Source organism: Diachasmimorpha longicaudata, chromosome 2, assembly GCF_034640455.1.
Source record: "Diachasmimorpha longicaudata isolate KC_UGA_2023 chromosome 2, iyDiaLong2, whole genome shotgun sequence".
Lineage (NCBI taxonomy): Eukaryota > Metazoa > Arthropoda > Insecta > Hymenoptera > Braconidae > Diachasmimorpha > Diachasmimorpha longicaudata.
In genome coordinates, this window is record NC_087226.1 from 10,037,196 (window position 1) to 10,062,924 (window position 25,729).

At 39.5% G+C, this 25,729-nt stretch overlaps 2 protein-coding genes across 5 annotated transcripts in view; one reads left to right on the forward strand and one right to left on the reverse strand.

Annotated features, from left to right (window-relative positions):
* The window catches only part of LOC135173056 (peptidyl-alpha-hydroxyglycine alpha-amidating lyase 1-like), a 122,137-nt gene that overhangs the window by 8,418 nt on the left and 87,990 nt on the right, over positions 1 to 25,729 (reverse strand). Inside the window, exon 3 of the mRNA XM_064139649.1 lies at positions 1,683 to 1,882. The gene's annotated coding sequence lies outside the window, so the exon portion shown is untranslated. The remainder of the gene's footprint in view (positions 1 to 1,682; positions 1,883 to 25,729) is intronic.
* Positions 8,575 to 25,729, forward strand: part of LOC135173041 (protein madd-4) — an 85,898-nt gene continuing 68,743 nt past the window's right edge. For 3 of the 4 annotated variants that reach the window (XM_064139621.1, XM_064139622.1, XM_064139623.1), the window contains exons 1-2: positions 8,575 to 9,376; positions 15,035 to 15,182. In XM_064139621.1, the coding sequence (XP_063995691.1) occupies positions 15,094 to 15,182 (89 nt within the window). In that variant the 5' untranslated portion in view covers positions 8,575 to 9,376; positions 15,035 to 15,093. The remainder of the gene's footprint in view (positions 9,377 to 15,034; positions 15,183 to 25,729) is intronic. The other variant, XM_064139624.1, reaches the window with a different exon arrangement.

Here is a 25,729-nt window from a genome sequence, read left to right on the forward strand (position 1 = left end):
CACTTAACCAAATAAACCTCTTTTCATGTCATGGCACAATTCTCTTGGCCGAAATTTGGATAGGAAAAATAATCCCCTGAATACCACTCGAGCTTCAAAATTATAGAATATTTCCCTCTAGGTTCCCTGCATACAAATGAAGTCGTCAAGTTTTTCAGGAAAAATCACTCGTGCTTCGCACTCGTGATTTTTTAGCCTGAAAAACTTGACTCCTTCATTTGTTTGCAACGAATCTATCGGGAAATATTCGATAATTTTGAACCACTTGTGGTATTATATGTGAAAAAAATTCAAGTCCTTGAATGGACCGCTACGCCTTTGGTATACGATAGCCATTTATTTCAGTGTAAGATGTTTTAAAATCCCCTAAAAAAACTTTGCGATAAATTCTCCGTGTTTTTTAAACGAGAAGTGGAGAAAAATGTCTCGTAAAACATTGACTTCAGGGAGTACTCTGAATAATCTCAAAACCGACTGAGCGCACTCTGAAACAATTCGAATATTCATTTCCCCCGATACATAGCGATTTGCGGGAATTGCTGTTCGCGACGATGCAGTAAAAAATACAGAGAAAGTTTTTGATAAATGGGGGCGAGAGGGATGTGTAAGGGCGGGTTGGAGAGCTGTCTTGGGGTTGGCGACTGGCCACAAATCTTATCCCCATGGCAGGGCATCCTCGCGAATAATGTAACCCATGTACGCATGTATTCAGACAAAATGTCGGGGATAACGGAACGAGAAATTTGTGATGAATCATTCTGGATTACTAATGAAATACCCAATACCTAAAAAATGATGTGAATAATTTATCACGGAGGGACACTAACGAATTGATCTCCACTGATCATTGAATATTCGAGGGAATTGATGGAATTGAATTGAAAACAACTGGTTGATGGCATCTAGAGAGCTGGTGCTATTAAAATTATTTTTATCCTAATGGAAAAACACTCACAATGCCCATCACATTCACCAATCAATTGAATTATTTTTGCACTGTAAAATATTACTGATAGTTATTATAAGAAATTTCACGAGAGAGTGCATTACACGAGGCTTAATTATTAATGAATCACGGTAATAGTAGAAAAGTCACCTTCGGTACAACTAAACTAGTCCACCAGTGCATACTTAAAGTAAAATATGATAAATTATATTTCAAGACGACATAAAAATACTTCTCCTGTCACCGTGCTACCTAAATATATTCTAAAATTCCCCCATCATGAAATCGACTGCTACATCTGATTCACTCTTGAAATGTCTGAAATAACGACATACCTTCAGAACAGAACGCGAAATGGCTCAGAAATTATATTCCATTTTCAGAAATATCCACGTCAGTGAAAATAGCTTCACAGTTTGCAGAATTAAACGTGGAAAATGATCGAAAAAAATTTTACATCCACATATATTCATCAAAATGAGGAACTATTTCTCCTGCCTGTCATAGGATAGAATTTGTGCAATCAATTGTAGCCCTTCTAAAACATCTCTAAACTTATCCACCCTCGTCAAAACGGAAACAGTGACGCAGGCATAAATAACATCTCTCTCTGCTCTCTGACGTTTGAAGGAATGCTCCAGCGGATGATGACGCAAGTGGGGGACGCGCTAAATTGGAATGTGGGTTAAATTCGCAGACTGTGCCACGGGGGTTAGTTCCAGGGACGGTTCCTTACCCCTCGCCTACAGCTGTTTCCGTTGGTATGGAACAACAACGTGGAGAGTCCGAGTGGACTGGTAGAGTTGGACTGTGCGATGAGCTCGTGTGAGGATGCTCATCATGCTGGTGGTTTGTTTCTGGTGTCATTTGGGTGAGTGGAGAGAAGAGGCACTGCAGCTAGGCATCCTGGAGACCCTGGTTGGATACATTCGGCCACTACACACACAACAAAATATTTCAGTACAACTGTATTTTGATTAATTCGAATGGAATTGTTGATGCAAAATATTTTTATGGTGAATATTTATTTTTTCGGTCGAGGTAATTTCATCCCTCGATTGGGGATTTTTCACCCACTGCAAACTGCAAAACTATCTGATTTATGGTATCGCATTAATGAGCACAGGTGAATGAACAATAAAAGGAAATCAAGAATGCAATAATCCTCTTACTCCGGAGGTATTCGTTGTATCGGATATGAAGCAGGTCACGGGTTAATTGGGTCCAACATCTCGCGGTATTTACGGTACGCAAAGTGGGTCATTATTGACCACGATGTGATCCCTCATCACGGCAACAATTTATACTTGAGAGTAAAACACAACTTCCGTTAGCTGTTATGTATCCAATCGAGCCTTTCGGCTGGTACTCGCCTGTCAGTTATGATTTATCGTTAATTTTCAGGGATTACGTTTGACCTGGACGGTTGGAGGTGGAATGAAATATCCTTTCGGAGTATTCATAGTTCAGGGGGATTATTTATTAGTTGATATGACGTTCCTGGGATTTTCCAACGCGAGAAAAAATTCAGTTAACGTCAGACGGTTTTTTTTTATTTCAATAAAGTTTTCTTCCGTTAATCTTCTACGCTGTTGTCTTTGGAAACTGTTATCACAGAGAAAAATAATTCGTAAACAAAGCGTACAAATATTAATTTTCAATTGACAATTTTAAAAAATTTTCAGACCTTTAAAAAATAGCACCCTCTCCTGAATGACCAGAAAAACTTAAATTTGCCGAGACTATTTCCCCTTGAATCACCATAAACCTCTTGAAAAAAATTTGAACATTTCCGAAAGAAAAATAGTTTCATTGGAATTTTTTTATGACTTCAGAAAGTCAGAATCGGATTTTTTCGTTTGAAACAAGAATTGTCTGAGGAAATATTTGCTTTTCTCTCAATGTGAAAAAATATGATGGAAATTATTCACCTGGGCGAGCGTTTCCGGATGATTATTCACTCGCCTTGATTCATCCTATTCTTCAACGGATGCTCAAAGTTTAACGCTAGTTAACGTTACCGACCGGGCGAAGTTACTTGACGGAGAAAGGGAGGTTTTTTCCTCTCCCTTCCTCCTGCCACCCCTCAAGACGTGATAGCGTGGCTGGTGGGTTTTTACACAGGGACTGTAGGGTTATGTGCTTCGGAATTGGCCTGGGGCAAAACATCGGCAATGTTCCTGAGTTTTCTTCTCGTCTAAGTACTTTCTCGAAAGTTCGATGTGGGGTAAAAGTTTAATAATTTTCGATGGGGAGGGAAAACGACGGGAACATTGTATCTTAACAGCGTGTTATGCTGTGGGAGGCATTTCGACAATGGGCTGTGATGATAATACTTGCATTGATGGGTTTTTTACGGGACATCTTTGGTTGTGCATCGTAGAAAAAAAATGGTGAATTAAATATTAAAATTGTGAATTTTGACTCGAACTAAAATTATAATAATAATAATCGCATGGTTTTTTTGCCTGTAATTGTTGATTGTTAATTATTCATTCTTTTGAATTGAAAATAAATGCATGTCATTTCAACATTCGGCAAACAGAACAGAAAATCAAAGGAATGTTCTCTATAAGAAACCAGTCTCAATTAATTAGAAATTCGAGAGTTTAATTATCCTGATAGTGTTACTTTTATAAAATAATTGCCACCATAAATTTACAGTTGGCATTTACGTATTCCTAAACCGTGGAATTTCCACTTTAAAATTCCGTCAAATTTCACTGCTACCATACTATAAAAAAATGATACGGTACATTTAAATATTAATAAAAATTTAATGATGAGAGTTTCTCATCAATTTCCAGCAACATTTTCCACACTTTATTTCTCCCTCATTATCCACAAGGTTTACGATTTGAGTGATGTTTTCATTAAAACCATCTTCCACATTTACACGTCGTCAGAGTTAACTCGGGAGTAAACTTATATGTTCTCGGGGATCCTTGGAGTAACGGGTGATAAAGCCACGATTCACGTCTTCATATCTCTCCTATCTGAGTGTTGTTGCGCCCAATGAAAGCAACGAATGTAAAGGGCTCGCGCGCGTGCCAGGGATATTACAAACAGTGATCAGGGGTGGTGAGGGGTGACGGAATTACATGAAGTCGGTTTGTACACGAGATAACCGGGATAATGTCCCTCGTTATTCGGCGGTCCACCTGCACACTCAAATTGCAAACGCACACGAGATATTTTTTCGCCTTTATCCTCTGTTCGTTCATAAAAATTTCATATCAAATGCCATATCATGAGACCCTTGTATTCATCAAAACGACTCTAATTTTATTACTAAAAAATTTCGGGAAATTCAGGGGAAATTAATTAGGAGGGAATCAATGACCTATCACTTGGTCCAATTAATTAAATCCCCTCTGATTGTGATATTCACGATTCATTGATTTATTATTTCGAGAATATTAATATTTTTATCAGATCATTTTTTTTAAAAGGCGACCCTTAAATTAACAAAGTGGAAATTAAACGTATTTTCTGCATGAATTTCCCAACAACAGCTCGTCAAAAGCAATACTGACATCCTCCCCACTCCCAGCCCCCTTCCCACCCCCAACCCCAACTCCACAAACACTTGCAACACACCCCAGAAAAACCAAACAACCTCCCCGGAGCATTAACTTCCCCCCTCCGCCATCCAGCCCCACTCGAACAATCTCCAGAATTCGCGAAATAGCCGCGGGTTATCTCAAATCCAAATATAAAATATACACAGGAGAATCGTCCACCCAGAAGACACTGAAGTGTGTTTGCCTCTCAAAAGAACCCGCTTATCGTACACATCCCCCTCATTCCAAGTTTACGAGCTTCTCGACCGTTAGAATGGCTCGGATAGACTCTCCTCACTCCACCCTCTTATGCGAAAACGTTGGATTATAAAGTCTGGGTCGTGTGGCTGTTAGCAATTTTCCCGGTGAGGGATTGCGGGGGAGTAAATGAAAAAAAAAAAAAAAACCTAAAAACAGTGCCCACACTTTGCCGAAGAGAAAAATTCAAAAGAACCTGTTATTCTGCCCTGATGGGTCGCCATGGTGATGCTGTATCGCGACATCAACACCGTCAAAAATTCAATTCACCGGCGAGACTATTTCTCTTCAGAGTAGAGCCAAAGGAGGGCATTCTTCATTTTTATTTTTTATTTCTATTTATTTCTCTCCCTCATGCATGCCCTCGCACTTATCTCGCCTCTTTGGCTCGTGCTGATGGAGTGGGGGAGGAACAGTGTCTCTGAATTCTTAACAATTTTCAGCCCCAGAGCCGAAGAATTCCGCGGCGCGTGCGCCAAGGCCTCGGGATTAACTTGGAAAATTAATTAAACCCGGGAATAGGAAAGTGTTTGGAGAGGGGAGTGCGTTCTCTGGAGAGAGATTAATTCTTCTGTCTTTCTCTTTCGCGGCTGTTCGTCTTATTTTTAGGGGACTTTGAGAATATTTAAACATTTTTTGGTTTCACACTGATCACAGTATAGAGGCAAACGATTTCTGTCACGTAATTTGTTAATTAAATGGCGTCAGGGTTTTTAGGAAAAATCAGGAATATTAAGTGCCTTGGAAACGATATGTCACGCTGAATTATTATTTTTGGAAATATCCACTGTTGCTAAATAAGTGGTTAAAACAATTTTGTAGAATTTTACGACAGGAGGATCAAAAAACTGATCATCATGAATATTGATTGTGCACGGAAAATTCGCATTAATTATGCAAATGTTCTCTGACAGCGCAATATCGGAGATTTCAATGCAGACTTGCAAATGAAGGGATGAAATTCACGTGTGTCTCAAACTGTCTACATTCCATCTGAGAAAATGTAATCAAAATGATGTGCCATGTTCATGAAGAGAAATATTCGATAAAAATTATCGCTTTTCTGTAATTTCAGACCAAAATGTCGGTCTGAGAGATGTGACGGATCTCGCGACACATCACGTCACAGTATTTTTTCAGAACACCTCTGTCAGTTTTATGCGAATAATTTATAAAAAATTACGATACCACTATTTAAATTATTCAATTACTTCCGTAACTGATAAGCGAAGTCAAGTTCCGTGATTTTTATTGATTTTTTCTTTCCGTGAATTTAAAATTTACTTGGAAGACCTTTCCACGTGTTGAGCAGCTCCTGATAATTCTAATTCAACGTTGATTTAATTTAGTTAGGGTAAGTGGAGGGCGATTAAGGAATGTTTGCAGGGGAGTTGTTTTGCGTTCACGAGCTCTGTTCATTCGAACAGGTAAACAGTCAGGGTCGGGTGGCCAGCCACAACATTTTGTGGTGGTGTCGCTCCTCTTCGGAGCCTGCAGCCTCTATCGGGGTTAGGAAGGGCGCGAAATTGTTGCCGGAGGGATAAACGGATTTGAGAGAATTTCTTCTGGTTTTCTTCCAGAACGATCCATGGGAACATGAATATATGTAATCCCGGTTTATGGTGATTTTTTAATTCGTTGACATTATACCTTACAGTTTATTTATTCTGCCAATTTTTGGAAAATCATTAAACTTCATTTTAGGATTTCAGAGTCTATTGCTTTTTCCTACGATTTTACCGTAAATTGTTTAATTTTACCTGATGAGGTTGTGGAAACCTTCTGTTTAAAAACGAGAGAAATTTCAGAGGAACTTTTCACTGACATTAACATTTAATTAATACGAAAATTCACCGACGGTGGTGGGTGTGCGGTTGGAGTGCCAGACTAGGATGCCACTGATCCGGGTTCCATTCCCGGCGACGGTGGTCAAAATTTGTAGCGCTCTAATCTCAGGGTTTCACTGCCAAGTGGTAGCCAAGGGGAGGTTTTCCCTAGTCCTTCGGCAAATGGCGTGTCAGGGGGTTGGGGGTGGGATGGGAAGAAATCGTAAAGACCCGGATGGATACGCAGGGGGAGCATAATTTTTTTGATGCGAAAATTCAAGAATATATTTATTTGAATTCTTCCGACAAGGGAAATTTCCATATAATAATCATATATTAAAAAATTGGTGAACCAGTTGCTGCCACCGATGTATTTCATTCAGTTATATCACGTTATTAGATCATTTCATTTAATACTTTCTCCAGCACTTTTATGCATTATGGAATGTGGCAAATGAATATATTTTTAATGAAATTTTGATGAAACTGCGCGACGAAAATAGTGAACAAGTGTAGCGTGAATTTCAACAAAAAATTTTCAAGTCTAATTTTCGAGAGCCCCTTTACAATCAGAAAACAGACGATATGTACTCACCGAGATGGTGAGAGCCCTCGAAAAGACAAAGGAAAAAATAGAGAAAATAAATCGAACTGTTTGCAGATCGTTAGTCGTTGAATGGAGTCGAAGCGATTGAGGTAACGAAGAAGAATAACTCGAATCCGGGCCCTCGGTTTTCCATTACTCGCTGTAGGTACTGTACTTCTTTGGACTTTCTTCGACTACTCCTCGGACAGGACGGAAATTCTACCCTCATTTTTAGCCATTTTTTTCATCCCCCTCCATTACCTCGTTTCTCCTTTTCGTATATAAGTTTCAGGGTGGCATGACGTATGGAGTCTCGTAGGTCTTTGCCCCTTCCCACCCTTCGCTCAGTCATAAAGTCACGGGGTTTACATGATATTCTTTCCAACTTTTACTGAGAATTCTTTCGTTTCTTTTTGGAGAGTGAGGGATGTGGAAAAATGGAGGGTTAATGCAGCCGGAAAAATGGGCATCTTATTTTAATTATAAAAATGCGAATCCTCCTGCTGAATACTGTTAAAAGGTTTTGACTGACATTTTCCACACATTTTTTAATTGTTTTTACTGCGTTAGGGTTTCATCAAATTTACGGACATTTTGCAATCGCAAATGGGCATTAATTTTCTTTAAAAAATCCACCAGGAAAAATCAACAATTTTTCCGGGTTAGAAACTCCCCAGACTTTCGACATTTCTCCAACTGTATGAATAAATTCCGTCGTCCTGAACCACTCACTCTCCCCTCCACCAATAAATCTGTCGCGAGAAGCATATCATAAAAATATACCCCTTCACATTGCATATCTTGTGGTGATAGCCCACCCCATGCCCCGATAGACTCAAAAAAAAAATTCATAACCCCATAATCATCACTCTCCGCGACCTCACCCCTCCCCAGGCCACCCACAATCCCCCTCCCATGCCATTAAATCGCGCGGTCAAGTCCCGCGCGTCGTAAACCCCCCCCAAAACCGCAGCCCCCCTCCCAAAATTCCATAAAAGACCGATCGGGCCCTTTGGCGTGTCGCTGACCCGTGTAATTTGCCGCACGTATCCCGCGCCATCCAAACACATAGATTTGACCTTGCGGATTTAACGCCCCCTCGACGGGTCGCATTTTGAGCCACTTCAACACGCGGTGGCTCTCCTCCACGACCCGGAGGACCCGTAAAGTGGGTGGTCCGTGGGTGAAGTGATGGCTCAAAGGGCCACGAGAGGGGGAGGGCAACCCGCCCCCCCCGCCCCTCTCGAGAGCATTGCGGACAAGTGTAGTTGCCTATCTTCGAGGGCAACCCTCTCTCATTCCATCCCCCACGCCGCCAACATTGGCCGTTTCTCCCTCGGCCCCGAGGCGAGGAGCCACCGACGTCAGGCGCTTTTGGTGCGAGGAGGCCACTCGTGTGGCGCACTTCGCCCCGACAGCATCGCACCAATAAAACCGCTCATCCCGGCTTCACCACGACGTCAATACCACGCGGTATTCCGCACAGTTCGTCTACCTGAATTTTCTCCATTAAAAAAAAATAAACAATTAAAGAGGAGAAGAAATTTAAAAACTGAAAAGGAAAATAATTAAAAAATCTCTTCCATTTCGTTGCCGAGTCCTCGAGGCTCACCTGATTTTTCAGGAAAAAAAAATCCTGTTGAAGCTTTATTGTACTGACGCGGAGGGAAAAAAAAGCTCACGTCGAGTTTATTGAGTTCACGTCACGTTTGCCGACGACACGGGATTTTCAAATCAACGGTGGTGCACGGTGAAAAGCTTCAAGAGGGAGGGGAAAAAAATTTTCCGAAAGAATTGAGAAAGTGAGAGGGCTGGGGGGGTCCTGGGGAGGGGGTGTAAGTGGTGAGGCCACTTTAAAAGAGTCGCAGTGCAACGAATCTCGGGGACAGAGTGAGAGAGGGAGGAAAAAAGTGGTGAACTCGAGAACAAAATCCACGGAAGTCTCTTTGTGGTGACTTTTTTTTTTGTCTTATTTCCTTCGTCCATTCGTGCGAGGGCCTACTGTTGTGTATGAAAAGTGAGGATATTGGGAGTTTTGTGGGGATCAAAGTGAAACGTGATACGGAAGTTTAGGGGTTTTTTTTACTGTTGAGAACAACAAATGTGAACTGGGGGTTGGAGAATTAACGTGTTTACGATTGAGGGGCATTCAATTACCGCTGTTGAAGCTATGGATTTTCTGCTGCTGCGGATTTTCGTGAGTACAATTGATTCGTTATTTTTGGAAGTTGGAAATGCGCAAACGATTTACTAGTTAAACAGAATGTCAATAGATTCATCAATAATTAAGCATGGAGAGAAGTTAGGACGTTCAATCCACCAAATTGGATAAATTAATGGAATAAATTATATTGGAATTCATTCTGGAATTTTCCCTTAAGTGACAACTAAAATTGATTCATTTGGCGTTTTCAATAGGAAGTACATTTCGCGGAATTAAAGCGAATTGACGTTTTAGCATTAAATATCTCTTGAAATAATGACCCTAATTGAACAGTTATTTTATTGTCAAGATATTTATGAAATGACTGTGAATTGATTAAAATTCACTCTGTCAATCTCCAGATATTGCCCAGGAAATTCAGTTCATCGTATCATGTCAATTATAATTTATATTATCGGAACGAAGGACGATTGCCATTGGTTCAGTTAAATGTCCCTCGACCCACCGATTCAAATTAACTTTCCATCTTCTCAAATGTATAAAAAAAATTTTGTAAAGAGATAAATGAATCATAATTCGCTGTATCAATCCTGTGTGATTGCTGATCATAATTTATTCCTCTTACCATTTCCATTCGGATATAATTACGCTAAAAATCCATTGAACCGTTGATTCGTATGAAACCTGTTTTCCTGATTAATAATTGAAAATATTTAATAATAGAAATTAATGCATTTTTCAACTCCAATGGAATTTGAATTTTTGGAAAATGAAGAAAACGTTAAACAGAAGAAATAAATATAAAAAATCAATATGAATATTCAATACGAACAGAATCGGTCGGATTTGGAAACCTTGACAAAATCCCCCAAAATACCGTCAAATACGTCCCAATTCCCTCACCCAATCTCGACAAATCGCCAATCAAAAACATTTGTCCTTTCTATCACTTTTCTTACTCAATAAATTACGATTGACAAATTACATTTCCCCGATCACTTCTTCCGTATTGTTCTCGCCCCATCGGTAAAAAAAAAAATTGGTCTGACATCAGAGCGATGAAATAAAGGATGCCGTCCACAGCAGTAGAAAAGAAATCCCAAGGAAATTAATACAACGGGATAAATAAAACCTTGAAGCTCGAGGGGTAAAGAAAGAAAATGACAGACGTCTGGGCAAGAAGAAAAGGGGATCGGGGTTGCGCGGATGCGTCCCTCTCCTCTCCTCCTCATCCTCCTCCTCGCGCCACCTTGAGAATCGACCAGGGGCCCCACTAATAAATCCATTAACCGATAACGCACGTTTTTTTTTACTCTTCCTCTCCTCCAACTCATTGATTTCACCAGAAAGCGCTTTTGTGGCCTCTAATGATATCTTATTTTACGCTGTTAGGGTGCCCTCGCGTATCGAAAGTGCATTTAACGGGATATCGATATAGAATCGAAGGCAAACTCGATCACTCGTGGATTGAAAAATGGAGAAAAAATATTTCTTGAACGTTAAAAGGGTGCTCCCGTTATATTTAGCTGGGGTATTTCAGGTTAACGGGGTGTATTATGCAGCACGGGGAAAACAGTTGAGGGAAAATCATTCGGAAAATTGTGATAGATTTTTATCAGTTTTTCAACGGCATGGAAATGTCACATTTTGCGACGTTAAACATTAACCCGTGGGCAGGACAGATTTTAAATATTATCATATCGTTATATCAAAGTGGATCATGAGTCATTGGCACCTCATTCCAATCCTGAAAATCAGTGAAAATTAATATGTGATGATCGAACTTGATTCGGGATGGGATAAATTTTTATCCTGATATAAATGAAAATTACTGCAGCAGTAGAGTAAAATTACTGTGCCCCAACGGGAAAAGTGACCACCAGTTTCAATTTTTCGGGAGAAATACAAATTCGCTGGAGAATTTCCCATCTTTTCTGATAATTTTCATTGAACTTTTCATTCCGTGTACATTGTGAAAATTTTTATGAGAAATTTTTGGAAAAAGTTGGAAAGCAGTTGACACTGAAAGATTCTAAAGAAAATTTTCTTCCTAGAGTTGTGGGGATTGGACCCCCCGCTGATGCTCAAGGAACCACTACTGGTTTTTCATAATGGTGAATAGCGAATTCCCGGTGAGGTAGAATTTTCCAAAAAATGATACAAAATTCTTTTGATATTCTTGTCAAAACCACACGAAGGGCGCTTCAGAGGGGATAATTTCAATTTTCCTAATGCTCAATTCTGGATTGATAATCACTGACTCATTGTCATTTCTCTCATGAAATCCTTGATGCGATCACTCGACTCAATTCTCTCGCATGAATTTCGCGCAACATGTTATAAATTCACAACACGTCGGTTAAATCGGTGAAGCACTATTATGGGCTAGCGCTTACAGAATTTATTCGGTGAATATACTTCCCTTTGAACCAAATATAATTTTACTAATATTCAGCTGAATTATAATTCTTATGTATTTGTTTAAAACCTATTCTGTAGAGGCAAGTGAGATTTGTCCTTCAAGACATTAATAGAATTAAATTATTTCTTAGCAACAATTTGTTTCTGGGACAGTAAAATTTACCGACACAATGACCTGATGATTGAAAAAAGAATTTAGTTGGAGACTTGTGTTGAGAGAGCTTTCAATTATAAATCCAATTGCAAGGAATTTTCATAAAACAATGGTGACGGTAACAATAAAAATGGCAGCTTCAACTACTCCATTAAAGTGAAAATTCCCTCACAATGTTAATGACAACACTGTTACTACTATTAGTATTACTTACGATTTCACATAGTAAAACCTAACGATCAATTCTAATTTAATCTGCAGAGTTTATTGTTACTGTTAATCTAATTTCATTGTGAATTCTCTTGTAATTGAAATTACCATTGAAATTTCTGTTACACTGGTTGGTCGTTTTTTTAATTTTTTGTTGGTCAACAACTAAATTAAATTGATTTCATATTGTTCAACAATTTTTATACGTATGAGTAATTGGAGCTCGTGGTGATTTTCACGGAATTCAGGCGGATTTAACCTGGCGATACTTTTACCTCTATCTTCGGATAGAGTCTGAGACGATGGTTTGACGACACGTCAACTCTAATGCTCTCAATTCCACTCACGCCTCTCGATAAGTCCTCCTTGCGGCGCTTGGGAAGGCGTGCTCGGATAATAATGATTCTCATGCTGGGGTGACACACACGGGTTGGAATAGACTAGAATCCACAAAATGGAACGACGGGGGTTGGTGGGGTGAGTCGAGAGATGGAGATGACTAATAAGTGGATTTCTAGAATGTTTACCAATTTACGAATTCAATAGAAGATATTTTGATCATCTGAATTTCACTCTCTGATCATTTTCTTTTAGCCCACCCTTCCTCAACTCAAAAGAACCATTTGTTTAATTGAATATAGTCAACCCATAGGGGTTTCACAGCGCTAAAAAATTTTTTCTAAATAATTGATAAAAACTTCCAGACTTTCACTTGTAATTTGGAAAAAAAATTTCCAGCACTGCAACTTCACCCCATCTCCAGCTTTACCCGCGGAATCCCGTTATGTTCCCTCACCACTTCTCCCAACTTCCGCATTTCGGCACTCTCTATGCTGACTCCAGCTCGGTCCATTGACTCACCCAAAAAAAAAATCACGATAAACCCTCCCCCGCCCTGAAATAAGGCGACCAAAAAACGTCACCGTAAAATGGAATTTCGAGAAGTAATTTTCTTTCTTGTCTCGAGTGCTCTCCCTCGGGCGTAAAGTGAAGCGTTTCTCATACGGGGGCGCTGAGAGAAAGGTTGAGACGTAGAAATAGATCTCGAGGTAAAAAAAAATACTAGAATAGAATAGACCAGAACAAGAGGACAGTTTCCTCGAGGTCCAATCCACGAGGTATTTCTCACCTTCTCGTTTCACTGGTAAAAGATAAACCTGCTGCTTGGGTCACCCATTCCCAGGCATTTATTGCTAGTCAATTTAGCGTGGGTCATTGAGAATAAGAAGTGTCTGGAGGCGCCCCTTGTGGTGAACGTCGCGCCCTCCCTCCTCCCCCCTTTCCCCATTGTCAAAGCTGTCCTTTTGTTGACTCTCCCGTCGTCTGAATTTACCTGACGTACCTGTTCCTCTCGGAATTATCTCGGTAAAAATGTTCTTTCGGTGCCTCCTTGGGGGTCAAAAGGACCGCACATTGGCGCGCACCACTTGGCAGGCTAGGGCACCCATGACGCTGAGGAGTTTCAGGAGTCGTTGGGAAAAAATCTCCTGGGTCACCTGTCTCATTGAGAATTGAGTGATCTTAAAATAACGGAAGTGTATCGTTCCATCCTATTTTCATTTATTTTTAATGAAGAGCTCTTCAATTTTTTTACTACCTCGTGGTTTAATTAATTTTCTTATTCGTCGAGGGGGTCGTAATTGTCAAAGGATATTTTCTAATTAAAGTGATAAGGGTGTATCTTGAAAATGACGCTTTTTCAATTTTTTTTGTTGGCAAAAAGTGAAAAATTTAACGAGTGGAAGGGAAAAACACGTTGAGATTTCAATTGGATTCTGAGGGAAATGGCAGTTTAGGAGAAAATTGATGAAAATATTTAATACTTTTGGGGGAATTTCCGGCTACACTCGTTGTTGAATAAAATGCCGAGTAGAGAGAGTCCACAGAAATTGAATCGAAGCTCATAAAAGACAATTTATATTCAGTGGGAATATTGAGAATGAATGGGTGATTTTTCGATGCTACAGTTAACACTTGAATTAATTTCATTGAATAGGGCCCCTTTCAATCACTGCCAATACAATTCCATTTGCCATATTCAGTCATCACTCGTGGAATTGATGGGATAAATAGATCACCAACGAAGAGGATATTCTATCAAACTAATTTACTTCCATCCAAATCTCATATTTTTTTCGCTCTCGAGACAACGACCAGATGGATAATTTCTAATGAAATGTAATGAAAAATGAACCGATCATTTTTGACTAAAGTTCGAGTTATTTAATTCGTTTGTTTTTTTAATAATATTCTGTGGAGTCCACGTTAAATTGGGTCAATTAAAATTCACCAACAGGATATTCAAGTGAAAAATAAATGGCGAAGTTCACTCCAATTATAGAGTTTCTTCACGAAACAGTTACTGGACTGAATAAAAGACGTTCTGATGTAATAAACTGATGAAGTGGTATCTAACATAACAAATTGAAACTGAAGAATATAATACTGAAACGATCCCGAAGCGTGAGCGGTAAAACAATCCTAATTAGTAGGAGGAGTCACACCTCGAATTGCAATCACAATTTTCATTGTCCCTCCGTACTGTGTGCCAGTTTCGCACGTTCATGGATATCGTAACGAGGGGATGAGACTGTAAGAACCCTGGGGCTGTGAAGACAGGTGGCAATCGTTACCTAATTATTTTTCCAATTTCTCGGGTATCGTCAGCTCTTTTTTTCGTGAAATCATAGACCATCTGCTACACAATTTTTTTTTCAAATTCCAATTGCTTTTTGGTTCAACTTTTTTTCAGCTTTTCATGGCTTATACTCTATTTATAGTTTTTTTCTAAACCCCTGTGTGTCATCCAACGAGTGATTAAATTCGCGCGACGATTCGTACTAATTCAGATCCGACTCACGTTTTTATTGAATTTTTTTTGATGATTTTTATTGGTTTTTTCACAGCGCAAATATCTCACTGTGCGTATGACTTTCAAGCGAAATGAGAAACGGTGCATCCGAAGATGGGCAGCAATTTAGCGCGTCACGGTAGCCCATTTGGCGTCCTCCAGTGCACCAAGGAAGGTGAAGGTCCACTGCGGGTGGGCCAGAGGTAAGTAGGCGGCCCAGCAGAGGTGTTTTGCGATGGTATATGTTACCCCCATGTTACACGCTCGGTGCAGTTGGAGCGAATTAATTGCATCGTGGGGTACATCGGGATACCTAAAGTTGGCCTGAGTTGCATATGCGATGGAATGAGAGAGAAGAGAGAGAGAGAGGAAGAGAGAGAGATCGTGAAACGTGTAAAGAAGTCAGGTGGAGAGATTTCCACGATAACTCGGCGATTGAAATTACCAGGGGAAACTAGGAAGTAATAACATGGCCCAGTGGTTGGCCAAGGGGGTGTTGATCCATCATTTATGCAGAGTGGAGGAAACCGGTCACGAAATGGTGGTAGTTATTACCCCAGTGTGAGGGATGATCATTGAAGGGTTGAATTGAATTTTTAATTGAATGAAATATTCGTGAATGGAAAATTTGAGAAAATTGTTTTGAATTTCCATGTGAATGAGTGACTGGAAAATTTAAATTTTTCCACTTGAGATTGCAGAAGTTTTTTTCCGTATAAAATTTTTTTAGAAAAATCATCCGAAAAGTTTGGCGATTCGGGAGCAAAGTCTCGTTCAGGGAAAAATTACCAAATGGGGGTGAATTGTTCGAGGACATTGGAGAAAAATTATGCCAACACTATGCTATAGTGAAGGCTCATTTCGTAATTTGCCCCTAGACGATATTGCCCTCCAGAGTTACTAAACTTTCCAAAGTCATGGAAATCGCCCGGAGAGAGTGACAACATTGCGGTTATGATTACGCGGAGGGAATTTGATAAGTCTATTTGAGAGGGTCACCTTTTACCGAAGGAAAATGTAAACAATGAACTCTTATCGTTTATCGATATACACGGGAAACTGGCCGTCACCTCGCGATCGTCTCGAGAGGATCTCGCCTCTTCTGCGTTTTATCTTTCTCCCGTCGCCTCTTAACCCGTCACTTCGTGCCACGGAAGGCGTGAATTCTCGTGACACCAGACCATTCTATTGAAAAATAGAAATAATCGAGAGAAGATATCAATTCTAGTCAATAAAAATAAGAGTTATTGTTGTATCGGAAATTTATGAAGTAAAAAGACAAGTTCTTCAATATTCCGGACGTGTATTTGAGTCACGTAATTTTTCCTCAACCCTTCTGTTCGCCCATAAATTACTATTATTAATGTGATAAAATCATCGGGAATTATTACCGAGAGTCCATCACTTTAAAAAATTCAAACAATTTTTTTTATAAATAATCCTTCAAACTTGGAACGATCTGACTATGTAAATGCTTGGTAATTTCATTTCTGTAATCTTCCCCTAATGAGAGAACGTTCAAGAGTTATTCAACCGATACGCGTTCAATTCGTGTCCATTATCTCATCGATTGACATCAAAGCCCGGTACTCGACGATTGTTGGTCACCGCTATGTCCGTAAAATACCAGTTGTAACGACTCTGAACACCATCACTGGAGATACAACTGACCTGATGCCACTCGGCATAATCCCTTTAGGGCGGCAACATTCATCTTTTCTTTTCACTTGAAAAAGCGATTCAACTGGAGCCCGTTGAGTTTATGGAAGCACCACATAGTGGAGATTAACCGCTTATTTTACCATGGTGTATTTAGGGGGTCCTTTTTCCGATCGGCTTTCCGGAACTGGGCTCAAAGTCAGCTCTAGAACCGTTTATTTTCGATGTAAACACCGGCCCATGAGCGCTCATCACATGAAACTCAAAGAACTGTGATGGGCTCGAGGGGATGTTTTCTCATATTTTCTCATGATGAATTTTTGTTTGATCTCGCATAATTATTCACTGAATCAATTGATCAGAGAGTGAACGCCGGTACTTGGTATCCGATAAATTTCTTTGAACGGGAATGAAAAATAAACAGACATTGATTTTTTCGAAAGATCCGGGTACTGCAGTAATTATCGTGGATTTTCGAGAATTTTTACTCCCCAGCAGATGAATCTGTGAGTCAATGTTTGAACGGATAAATTCAAATCCCACATGTGCAATTAAAAATTTATCGTTTGTATTGGGTAGTGGGAGTAATAACGGTTTAAGAGGGGCGTATATTTTTAGACACGAATGAATGTGGAACGTTAATTTCGTCAATCGAGTATTGACGTTTTCATAATGAGTCCGTTGGTCAGAGGATGGAAACATGTCAGTCGACGGGTGAATTGAATGACGGGTGGTGGAGAAAAAAATCAAATTGATGATTGGCGTGTGAAGAGGTCAATGTTGGCTAATCGTAGCTATCGAATTGATGTAATGGGAAATATTTTCACTGATTGTTGTTGATGAATCCGTGGTGAACGTAATAAAAAAAATAAATTTTCTAGTTTTCGGGACGATCCCAGTGATTTTTGGCAGTTCATGGTTATCAATTCTCTTGAAATATCAATTTTCCATGAAATTCATCATCCCTTTGTCCGGATAACAATTTTATGCGAGTAATTAACCCACAATAACCCAGCAACACCTACTCACTTTCCGTTCCAGCCGTTTTCCCCTCAATTTATCTCCCAATTTTTTCCTTCTTTTTCAACTCTCCCACCCCCTGGCCATCCTGGCGCTAAATGTTCGTAAAAAGTCAGTAGCCACAACAATGAACTAGAATTTTTTTCATCCTATCCGCGCGTTTTTACCGCCGTATTTACACGGGATAATTAATGGTAACATTCCCTCGTAATAAAGAGGAGAGAAAAAAACCAAACAAATTATACCCCCGTGAGCGAGGAGTAAAGCGTAAAATCGTGTAGCGGGTTTAAAAGAAATAATTGCGTGTCCGATCAATATAATAAAAAAATAACGGCCCGGTTTGAGCGGCGGATGAGCCTCAAAACGCTCCGTGTCGCAGGTAGTAATTTCTCCCCATTCATTAGAGGGAGGTTTTTTTTTGCAATTGGCCACAATTGAGAGAAAATCAAATTTTTGACTCTCGAAGAAATATTTTTTCAAGAATAACATACTACTTCGAGTCTCTCTCCACCGAAAACCTCTTGAAAAATATTTTTTGAATTTGTTTTACCGGCGCGAAAATTTTTCATTTCTCCCTGACGACTGATGAAACCGCGCGATACGCTGTCAATACCTCATATTTATCAGAATCACCGGTAAAACAACATCTTGGAGGGGTGAAAGATGGAGGAAATCATTCATGCTGATCCCGGGGTATTCAGCGCTGCGCTGGAGACGAGGTGGGGTATTTTCAAACACCCGATTATCCCACGATCGACGTCAGCCGGGAGGACGTACTACCCTGGAGGTAAATTCATGCGCTCCTCTCTACCAACTTGATTCTTCCCCTCATTCTTTTTCATCCCCGAGGATTGCTGAAACGAGGTCAAACGTTTTGGCATCCTCCTCGGATGATATGCGCAGTAGATTTTCATAACTCTTTATCAACAACGTTAAATATTCAGGGAATTGTGTAGAGGAAAGGTATGTTCGTTTTGCAATAATTCAACAAATCTCTGAAAATCTCTGGATTTTCCCCCGCGAAGGATCATGAATTTGGCGCAAAAGAGTACAATTAAATCAAAGAAATTTCAAGTTTCCCTGAACCTTCAAGGAATGATTATTCAATAGGCCCATACAACGATGAAAATTCTATAAACAGAAACCAATTTCATCAACTCCCTGTCGATGGATATCGAGAGTGACATTTGAATTTCTATTTAAAGTCTATCATTGCTATACGAAAAGTGAGAATGCGTTGTAAATGCCCATGAATATTCGAAACTCGACCCCTTTAAAATGTCACTGAAATTCGACAAATCTCGAGTGAGGACGGAATTCAACACCCATGTGGTTATATTTTCAGGAGTATATTTCAGATAGATGTGATATGGCATACAGCCGTGATGCTATAATCGTCGTATACTCAGTGCATTCATACCCGGAGTCATACGACGAAGGGAGGAACTACGGCTGACCCCAGTCGTCTATTTTACGAGAGTGTAAAGTTTTAACTGGACGATATATATGTTCACTGTGTCGTATTGCTCTGTCGTTGAACTTTCCAGCGATTGTGGAAATGATATTCTTGTTTCATTTAAATATTGCTTTATTCAGCGATGCAGATGATTTATAAACAAAATATATATATATATCTCTGAGAGAATTTATGAAAGATTATTATTTTAGGTGAATAAATCGCAAGATAGACTAATTTTCAGAATATACGGTATTCTCCACTTTTTACGAATTATTATCATGCGCGGAGTAACAATGTACCGTCAATTTCTCTGCGCAGATGTTTTATTTTCACCGTTAAAATATAAATACCATCATCTGCTGGCGCATTCGTCACTCTGTGTTAATGAATATAACGTAAATATTGATAGTTTACCGAAGTACTCTCGCTTCATGATATATCACCCGAGTTATGGGTCACGTGGAGATATTGAATGTATCCCCGGGAGCGAATAACCATATGTTCCACAGTAAGCAGTGGTGAATCTGCATGTTTAGCGTTCTGCCGTGTCATATGGACACTCTATGGGGCCCTTTCCTTTAAAGTACGTAGTTTTCTGTCACATCACAGGAGTTGATGGGAACGGTATGGTCCATGGTATTGGGAAATATTTACAGCGATTTCAGGAGTTACAGGCAGTACTTGTTAGTGAGAGTCGAATTTCTTTATAAGAACTACCCATAATAATGGAATACCTATGGATAGAAATGGATAAAAACCTCTACTGGAATTTTCAAGTTAACTGGGCATTATTCTCCTTAAAAATATCCCTAAACTTATTTATTTCATTGATGGAATGATAGAATGATGGAGACAAAAATTCTTCGAGTGTTCACGGTTCGTAGTGTTGAATTCGACGAAGAAAAAATATTTGCTGCATGATAAAACCACAAAGGACATTTTCGACGACTATTTGAACAAGCGAGAAACGAAAATGACAAACAGGATTTGAAATAAAATTACCCTCTATTTATTTTTACCCCCGTCTGTCACGTATGTAACGAGAAATCAGAATTCTCAGGGCACTCGGTTGGAATTTCGAATGAAGTGAGTCATGGAAAAATCTTGAGATGCGTAAAGACTCGAGGTAAGCTGTTTAGACAAAGCGATTTCACCGCAAAAAGAACCAGTGAAAAGGAGGAATAAAAGCACGATGAGGAAATAAAGGAGATGTCAAATAAGCATGCGGTGGAATAAGAAGAATTCAATATTTGTAGAGCAATGCTTTTTGATAAGTTGCCGGAAGGCATCACCCTCCTAGATTTTTTCTTCCAGCTCACAAACTGACGTTGAATGCTCTTAAAACAGAATTTTCATTTCCCGTCATATCACGATGCCAGAAAGTTCAAGGAAAAATGGGAATGTAATATTCTCTACGGCTGAGACAAACGGGTTGTAATAATAGAGGGGGATTTTCTGGGTTAGAAAATTATGTCGATTCCTATATTACTGTGAGGTCATTGCATTTACATTTATGAGTGATTTGGGGTTCGCCGGGGGATAATCAAGAAAATCGAAAATTAGAGAGAACTAGAAAAGATTCTCCGGGGAAATATTTGGAATAAATAAATTCGGTAAAAAATCCCTGAGCACGAGGACTTTTTGTCAATTCAAATGATCTATTTATCTCTGTATATAACTTCAATCAATCGATTTCCACTATCGACTATGGTGTACTAAACGTCTCTTTAAAAAATTAAAGACAAATGTGAATGAAATATCAATTTTTTTCAACGCTGCAAAAAAAAACTCAATTGTCGTAGAAACTGACAACTGACGTTCTATCCCTCCCCAAACTTGTGGGATACATCTAGATAAAGGCGGTAAAACGTGTCCAATGACCAATGCCCTCTGACCGGATAAGTTTCGGCCACAAGAGGTGTGAGAGGTGCGCGATGCCCGCGGGACAACACTTTGCTCGGTGTCGCACTTATTCCTGGAAGATTTACTGTCCCCTCCTCCCTATGTACTTTACCTTCGATTTTCCCTGTCCCTGTCGGGCGTTACGGTAGGAAATGACATATTCCCGTTGACAGGTTTTATTTATTTATTTCGACGTCGCACGATTGGGAATAGTAACCACTCGGATGTGACAAGATCAGTCGGTGAAAAATTCAAGACTCGTTGAGTAGGAAGATATGAACCGAGAGAGGGAAACGACTTCTCCAGGGAATTCTCGGATATTTGGCGGTGGGTGAGTTTATGTGTGTGGGTTTGGGGGCGAAAGTTTAAGGTTTTTTTTGTGTCAACGAGGGGGAAAATGAGGGTCTGGAGTCGTGGATTGTGCTGTAAGCATAATTTTAGAGGCTGAAATGAGAGGATGTGCTTATCTTCTCGCGTTTACGGAAAGAAATATATTCGGTAATAATTTTGAAACTATTCACATAATCTCCAATAGAAAGTAATTTTCCGATAATTTCCATAGTAACTGGAGGGAGAAATTTGAAATGCTGAGGGAATTGTCATCGTTCTATTCATTTTTCGTCCCTTTGTCATAACGAATAATTGAAAAACATTGAATCCATCAGTTCAATGCGTTTTCCCGAAATCGAAGGGAGGGAATTTTTTATGTCATTCAATCGGATAAAAAAAATCTCTGAATACACCCACATGCGAGAGAACTCCATCGCAACCAATTACCCCCGAATTTTTTTTTTCATATCTCTATTGACCTCTCAACAAAAAATCTGTACGATAATTTTTACAACATCGTTACTAGCCATCATCTCTGTGTCGAATCTAGCAATAATACTAACGCTGGAAAATGTTGGTGCAGTGTTTTATTTGAATTTTTTTTTTTCGGTGGAGTGACTCGTTGATATGTAGAGCAGAAACATGGGGTATTGAGCGTTGCAGCAAAAGGTACGTTGAGGGGAGACATTTCACCCACTTGCTGCAGTGACGCGAAAGCTTTTGGCATTCGATGCAACCTGAATGCCATTCGACATTTTTCCGGTGTGCTGTTCGGGGAGTAAACATTGAACTTGATTTTTTTTTCTCAGTTTCGAAAGGGGATGCGAGCTATTCAGAGGGAGAACAGAAGGCTAAGCCAGATGAGATCGACGTTGCATGAACCAGTTGTTTATGAATTATTGGTTAGTAGATTTGGAAAAAGTCATTTTTCTCAATCTAGTTTTCCTATACGCGAAGAAAAATATTTACTTCTGAAATATCGTTCAAAAATCCTGGGGAGAATCTGTGGAGGATAAATCGAAAGAGCTTTTCGGTATTTCAACCAGCAAAAATTATCGTACATCAAAGTTTATTTTGGGGATCGAGTACTAATTGCACTCTATCCCTAAATTGGAAAATACAATTTACACTTGTTTACTCAAAACTCAGTGATGGAAGTTTCCTGGTATTGGGTGTTGATGAGATGGTGATCCAGTGACAATTTAACTGACTGAGTTTAATTTTAACCATGACATGTTAATACCCGGCATCGCTCACCCAGCGGTATTTTTGGGACACTAAGGACAATTTTTTTCCCCCTAATCCCCTCGAACTGATCGCAGGCAGAGTTTTTTGGGGTGACACCTGGGAATTAATCCGGGTTCTTGGATTTTTCAATGTTTTCTTTGGAAGGGGTTTCGCTCGGAAGAACAATAAATTTGTCGTAAAAGTGTAAAGTTTATGAGGTGAGATTATCGAGGGAAGTGGAAAATTTTTGACGTCAATATATATATATATATATTTTTGTTACCACCGAGGATAATATGATGCCTTCATTCGTCGCAAGACTTCCGTCTCAACAAAAAAGCCGACAAATATATCCAAGAAAATAAATAAAAAATTAAAGTCCATTTTTTTTTACGCTCTCGGATAGTTTTCTCTACCTATCGATTATGTATCCAGGCCTCTCTACCATAATACTCTCAGGATAGTTCGTTCGTTCGATAAACTCAGTGAATAGAAAGCCACCCAGCACGTGCAACACCTACCCCCTGCCCTCCCACTTTTCCGTGCACTCTGGCATTCTGTATAACTCCCGTAGACGCGCTATGTATTCCAACTGCATCCGAGAGAAAACGCCGTTATGATAGTGACTCTGCACTCTCCCAGGGGAGCAGAGAACCTGCAGAACAGGGACACAGGGTGGGTTCAAGTAACCGAGAACCTCTAGTTCTCATCTTATCCGATGGTTCCACAGTCGAAAAAAATCCGAAAAAAATTACCAAACGAATCGAAGGATCCTGCATTATCCACGAAGTCCTCTCCTCCCTTGGAGACTTCAAGCGCTCACCGAGGAAAAGGGTGCAATATAAATTTTCCAATTTTTGTGCTAAATTATGACTGAAATAATATTCGATTGGTACAAGAATTATAATATGATCATATCATTTATTAAAATTGGACAATTTTATGATTAATAAATATTCAAAGGGGAAAGAATAGTAAAAGGTGCCGAGATCAAGTTTTAGAGGGGGTAAAATGTGTCAAGATGTTCTGAATAATTTTCCTCAAACCTCCCTTCCTTTACGATATTTTCATGGCTCGTTTTTTCGTAATGGCTGTGAAAATATCGTGAAAAATACTTTGACATGTAATTCCACGAGAATTCGATATCGCGGGTAAAGAACTATTCGGGGAGAAGGATTTTGATCGAAAAACGTCATAACCAGGGGTATGTCCAAGTTTCTATTCATATATTTCCGTGTCCTGAGAATCGACCCGTCAAACTAAACAGGGTGCTTTGGGTGTGGGGAGACGTGCAGAACCAACACAAAAGCCGTCCGGGCCGTCCGCAGTTCGTATGTCAATTTGGCCGCTCCACAATGGCTCAATCAGAGGGCAAACAACGCTATTTCAGAGAGGGCGAATTGCATTTTACATTGGAGATCTTCAATGTAAGCTGGTGCATCGCTCAACAAGGATTCTTTCAAATATGCGGTAATAGAATTTCGTGAAGTCGATATATTCGAAAAATGGAATTTCCATTCAAGAAAAAAGAAGAAAAATTATCTATTCGGGATGTGCAAAAATTTTGTGACACCGTGACATGAAAGAGGACAGTTACGTCTGTAGTGATTTCTGTTAACTACCATATCTACCCCAATTACATGGTATAAAAAATTGTGGAGTTTTTAAAATGAGTAAAATACGGTAGATGATGAATGAAAATTACTTTCAAAGTTCTCAACCAAATTGATAACGATCAGCCACAATTTATAAATATGTCTTCGAAGTCAAATTAAATAATTAGTCTAATTACACATTAAAAAGTATTCCTGGAACGGTCAAGATGTCTGGAATGCAATAGCTCACGAACAGGAATTATTTAACAAATTCTCAACACAATCGGCTGCAAGCGGTAATTATTTCCTAATATGCATTCAAATTCAAATAAACGCAAGTTCTTTGACCCACACTGCCCGTGGAATGCTTTCCACTGGTTAATTTATGAGGATATCAAGGATTACAAATGATGATTTTATGTGGAACACACCACCTCGTCAATCTCGTACAACGATGAAAGGCAGAAGTCCACAAAATGGAACAATAAAAATATATCCATACGAGAGACGCAACAAAGAAGTCTCTCGTATCGTGACGAAATGGTACACAATGATGACGTTCTCAACGCATAATTGAATCCCCATTGTAAAAGCCAACAACGCCTATTTTTCCTTTTTCCTCTTATTCTTTCTGTTATTCATTTTTTTTTTTATTTATTTCTTTGTTAGTGAGTGAACGGGGCGGGAATCAACGCGCGTGCACAAGGCACAGGGCGAGAGGGGGCGGTCTTGACTGCGCGGAGGTTATTCAAGATGTAGGCGCGATAACGAACTAATATGGGTTACGCCACAATCTGCATAATAATACTGGGGCGTTATTGGCTTGAGGATTTCACTCTTTCCCTGCATACAGATTCAAAATTATGGGAGATACTCTTGAGCCTCTTCTCCGACTCACGCGATAACGAGTCAATGGTGAAGACATGTTTTTATTATTTATTAATTCTTTGGTTCATCATGGTGGGGGTTGGGATATATATCATAATTGTCGAATTTGTCCAGTAAAACTCTGAGGATTTTGTAATTAAAAATTTTCCGTTTCAAAAAAAAATTAATAAAACTGTTGACGTCACCACTTCACTTATTCCATTAAATTCCATCAAATCTGACATCATATAATTACTTTCATTAAATGTAATTTTATGTCACGCTCTTAAAAGGAAAAAAATTATGATTAGTATTTTTAATGAGTTTGAATTACGCTAAGCAGAATTATTAGTAAAACCGCACACCTTTGTGGGTGATTTTCATAATTTATTCATTAGAAGTTGATAACATGGCCTGATGAACGAATAAATCAGAGAATAATGCAATGGAACTGTCATTATAATTCCCGCCCCTCCCAGAATAAAGTGATTACCGAAATCCTAACTTTCAAATGAGTTCAAGCCCGCGAGTGAGAAATATCCGAGGGGTTTTCTATAATCGCGGACAATAGGGGAAGCTGGAATGTCAAAGGTGGTTTTGGTATCCTCCCACTGGGTTCCCGGGTGCTCCACGGAAAATACCCAAGCCGGCTTTATTAACGGCATTTAATTTGTGTCAGACTGTGGGTAAT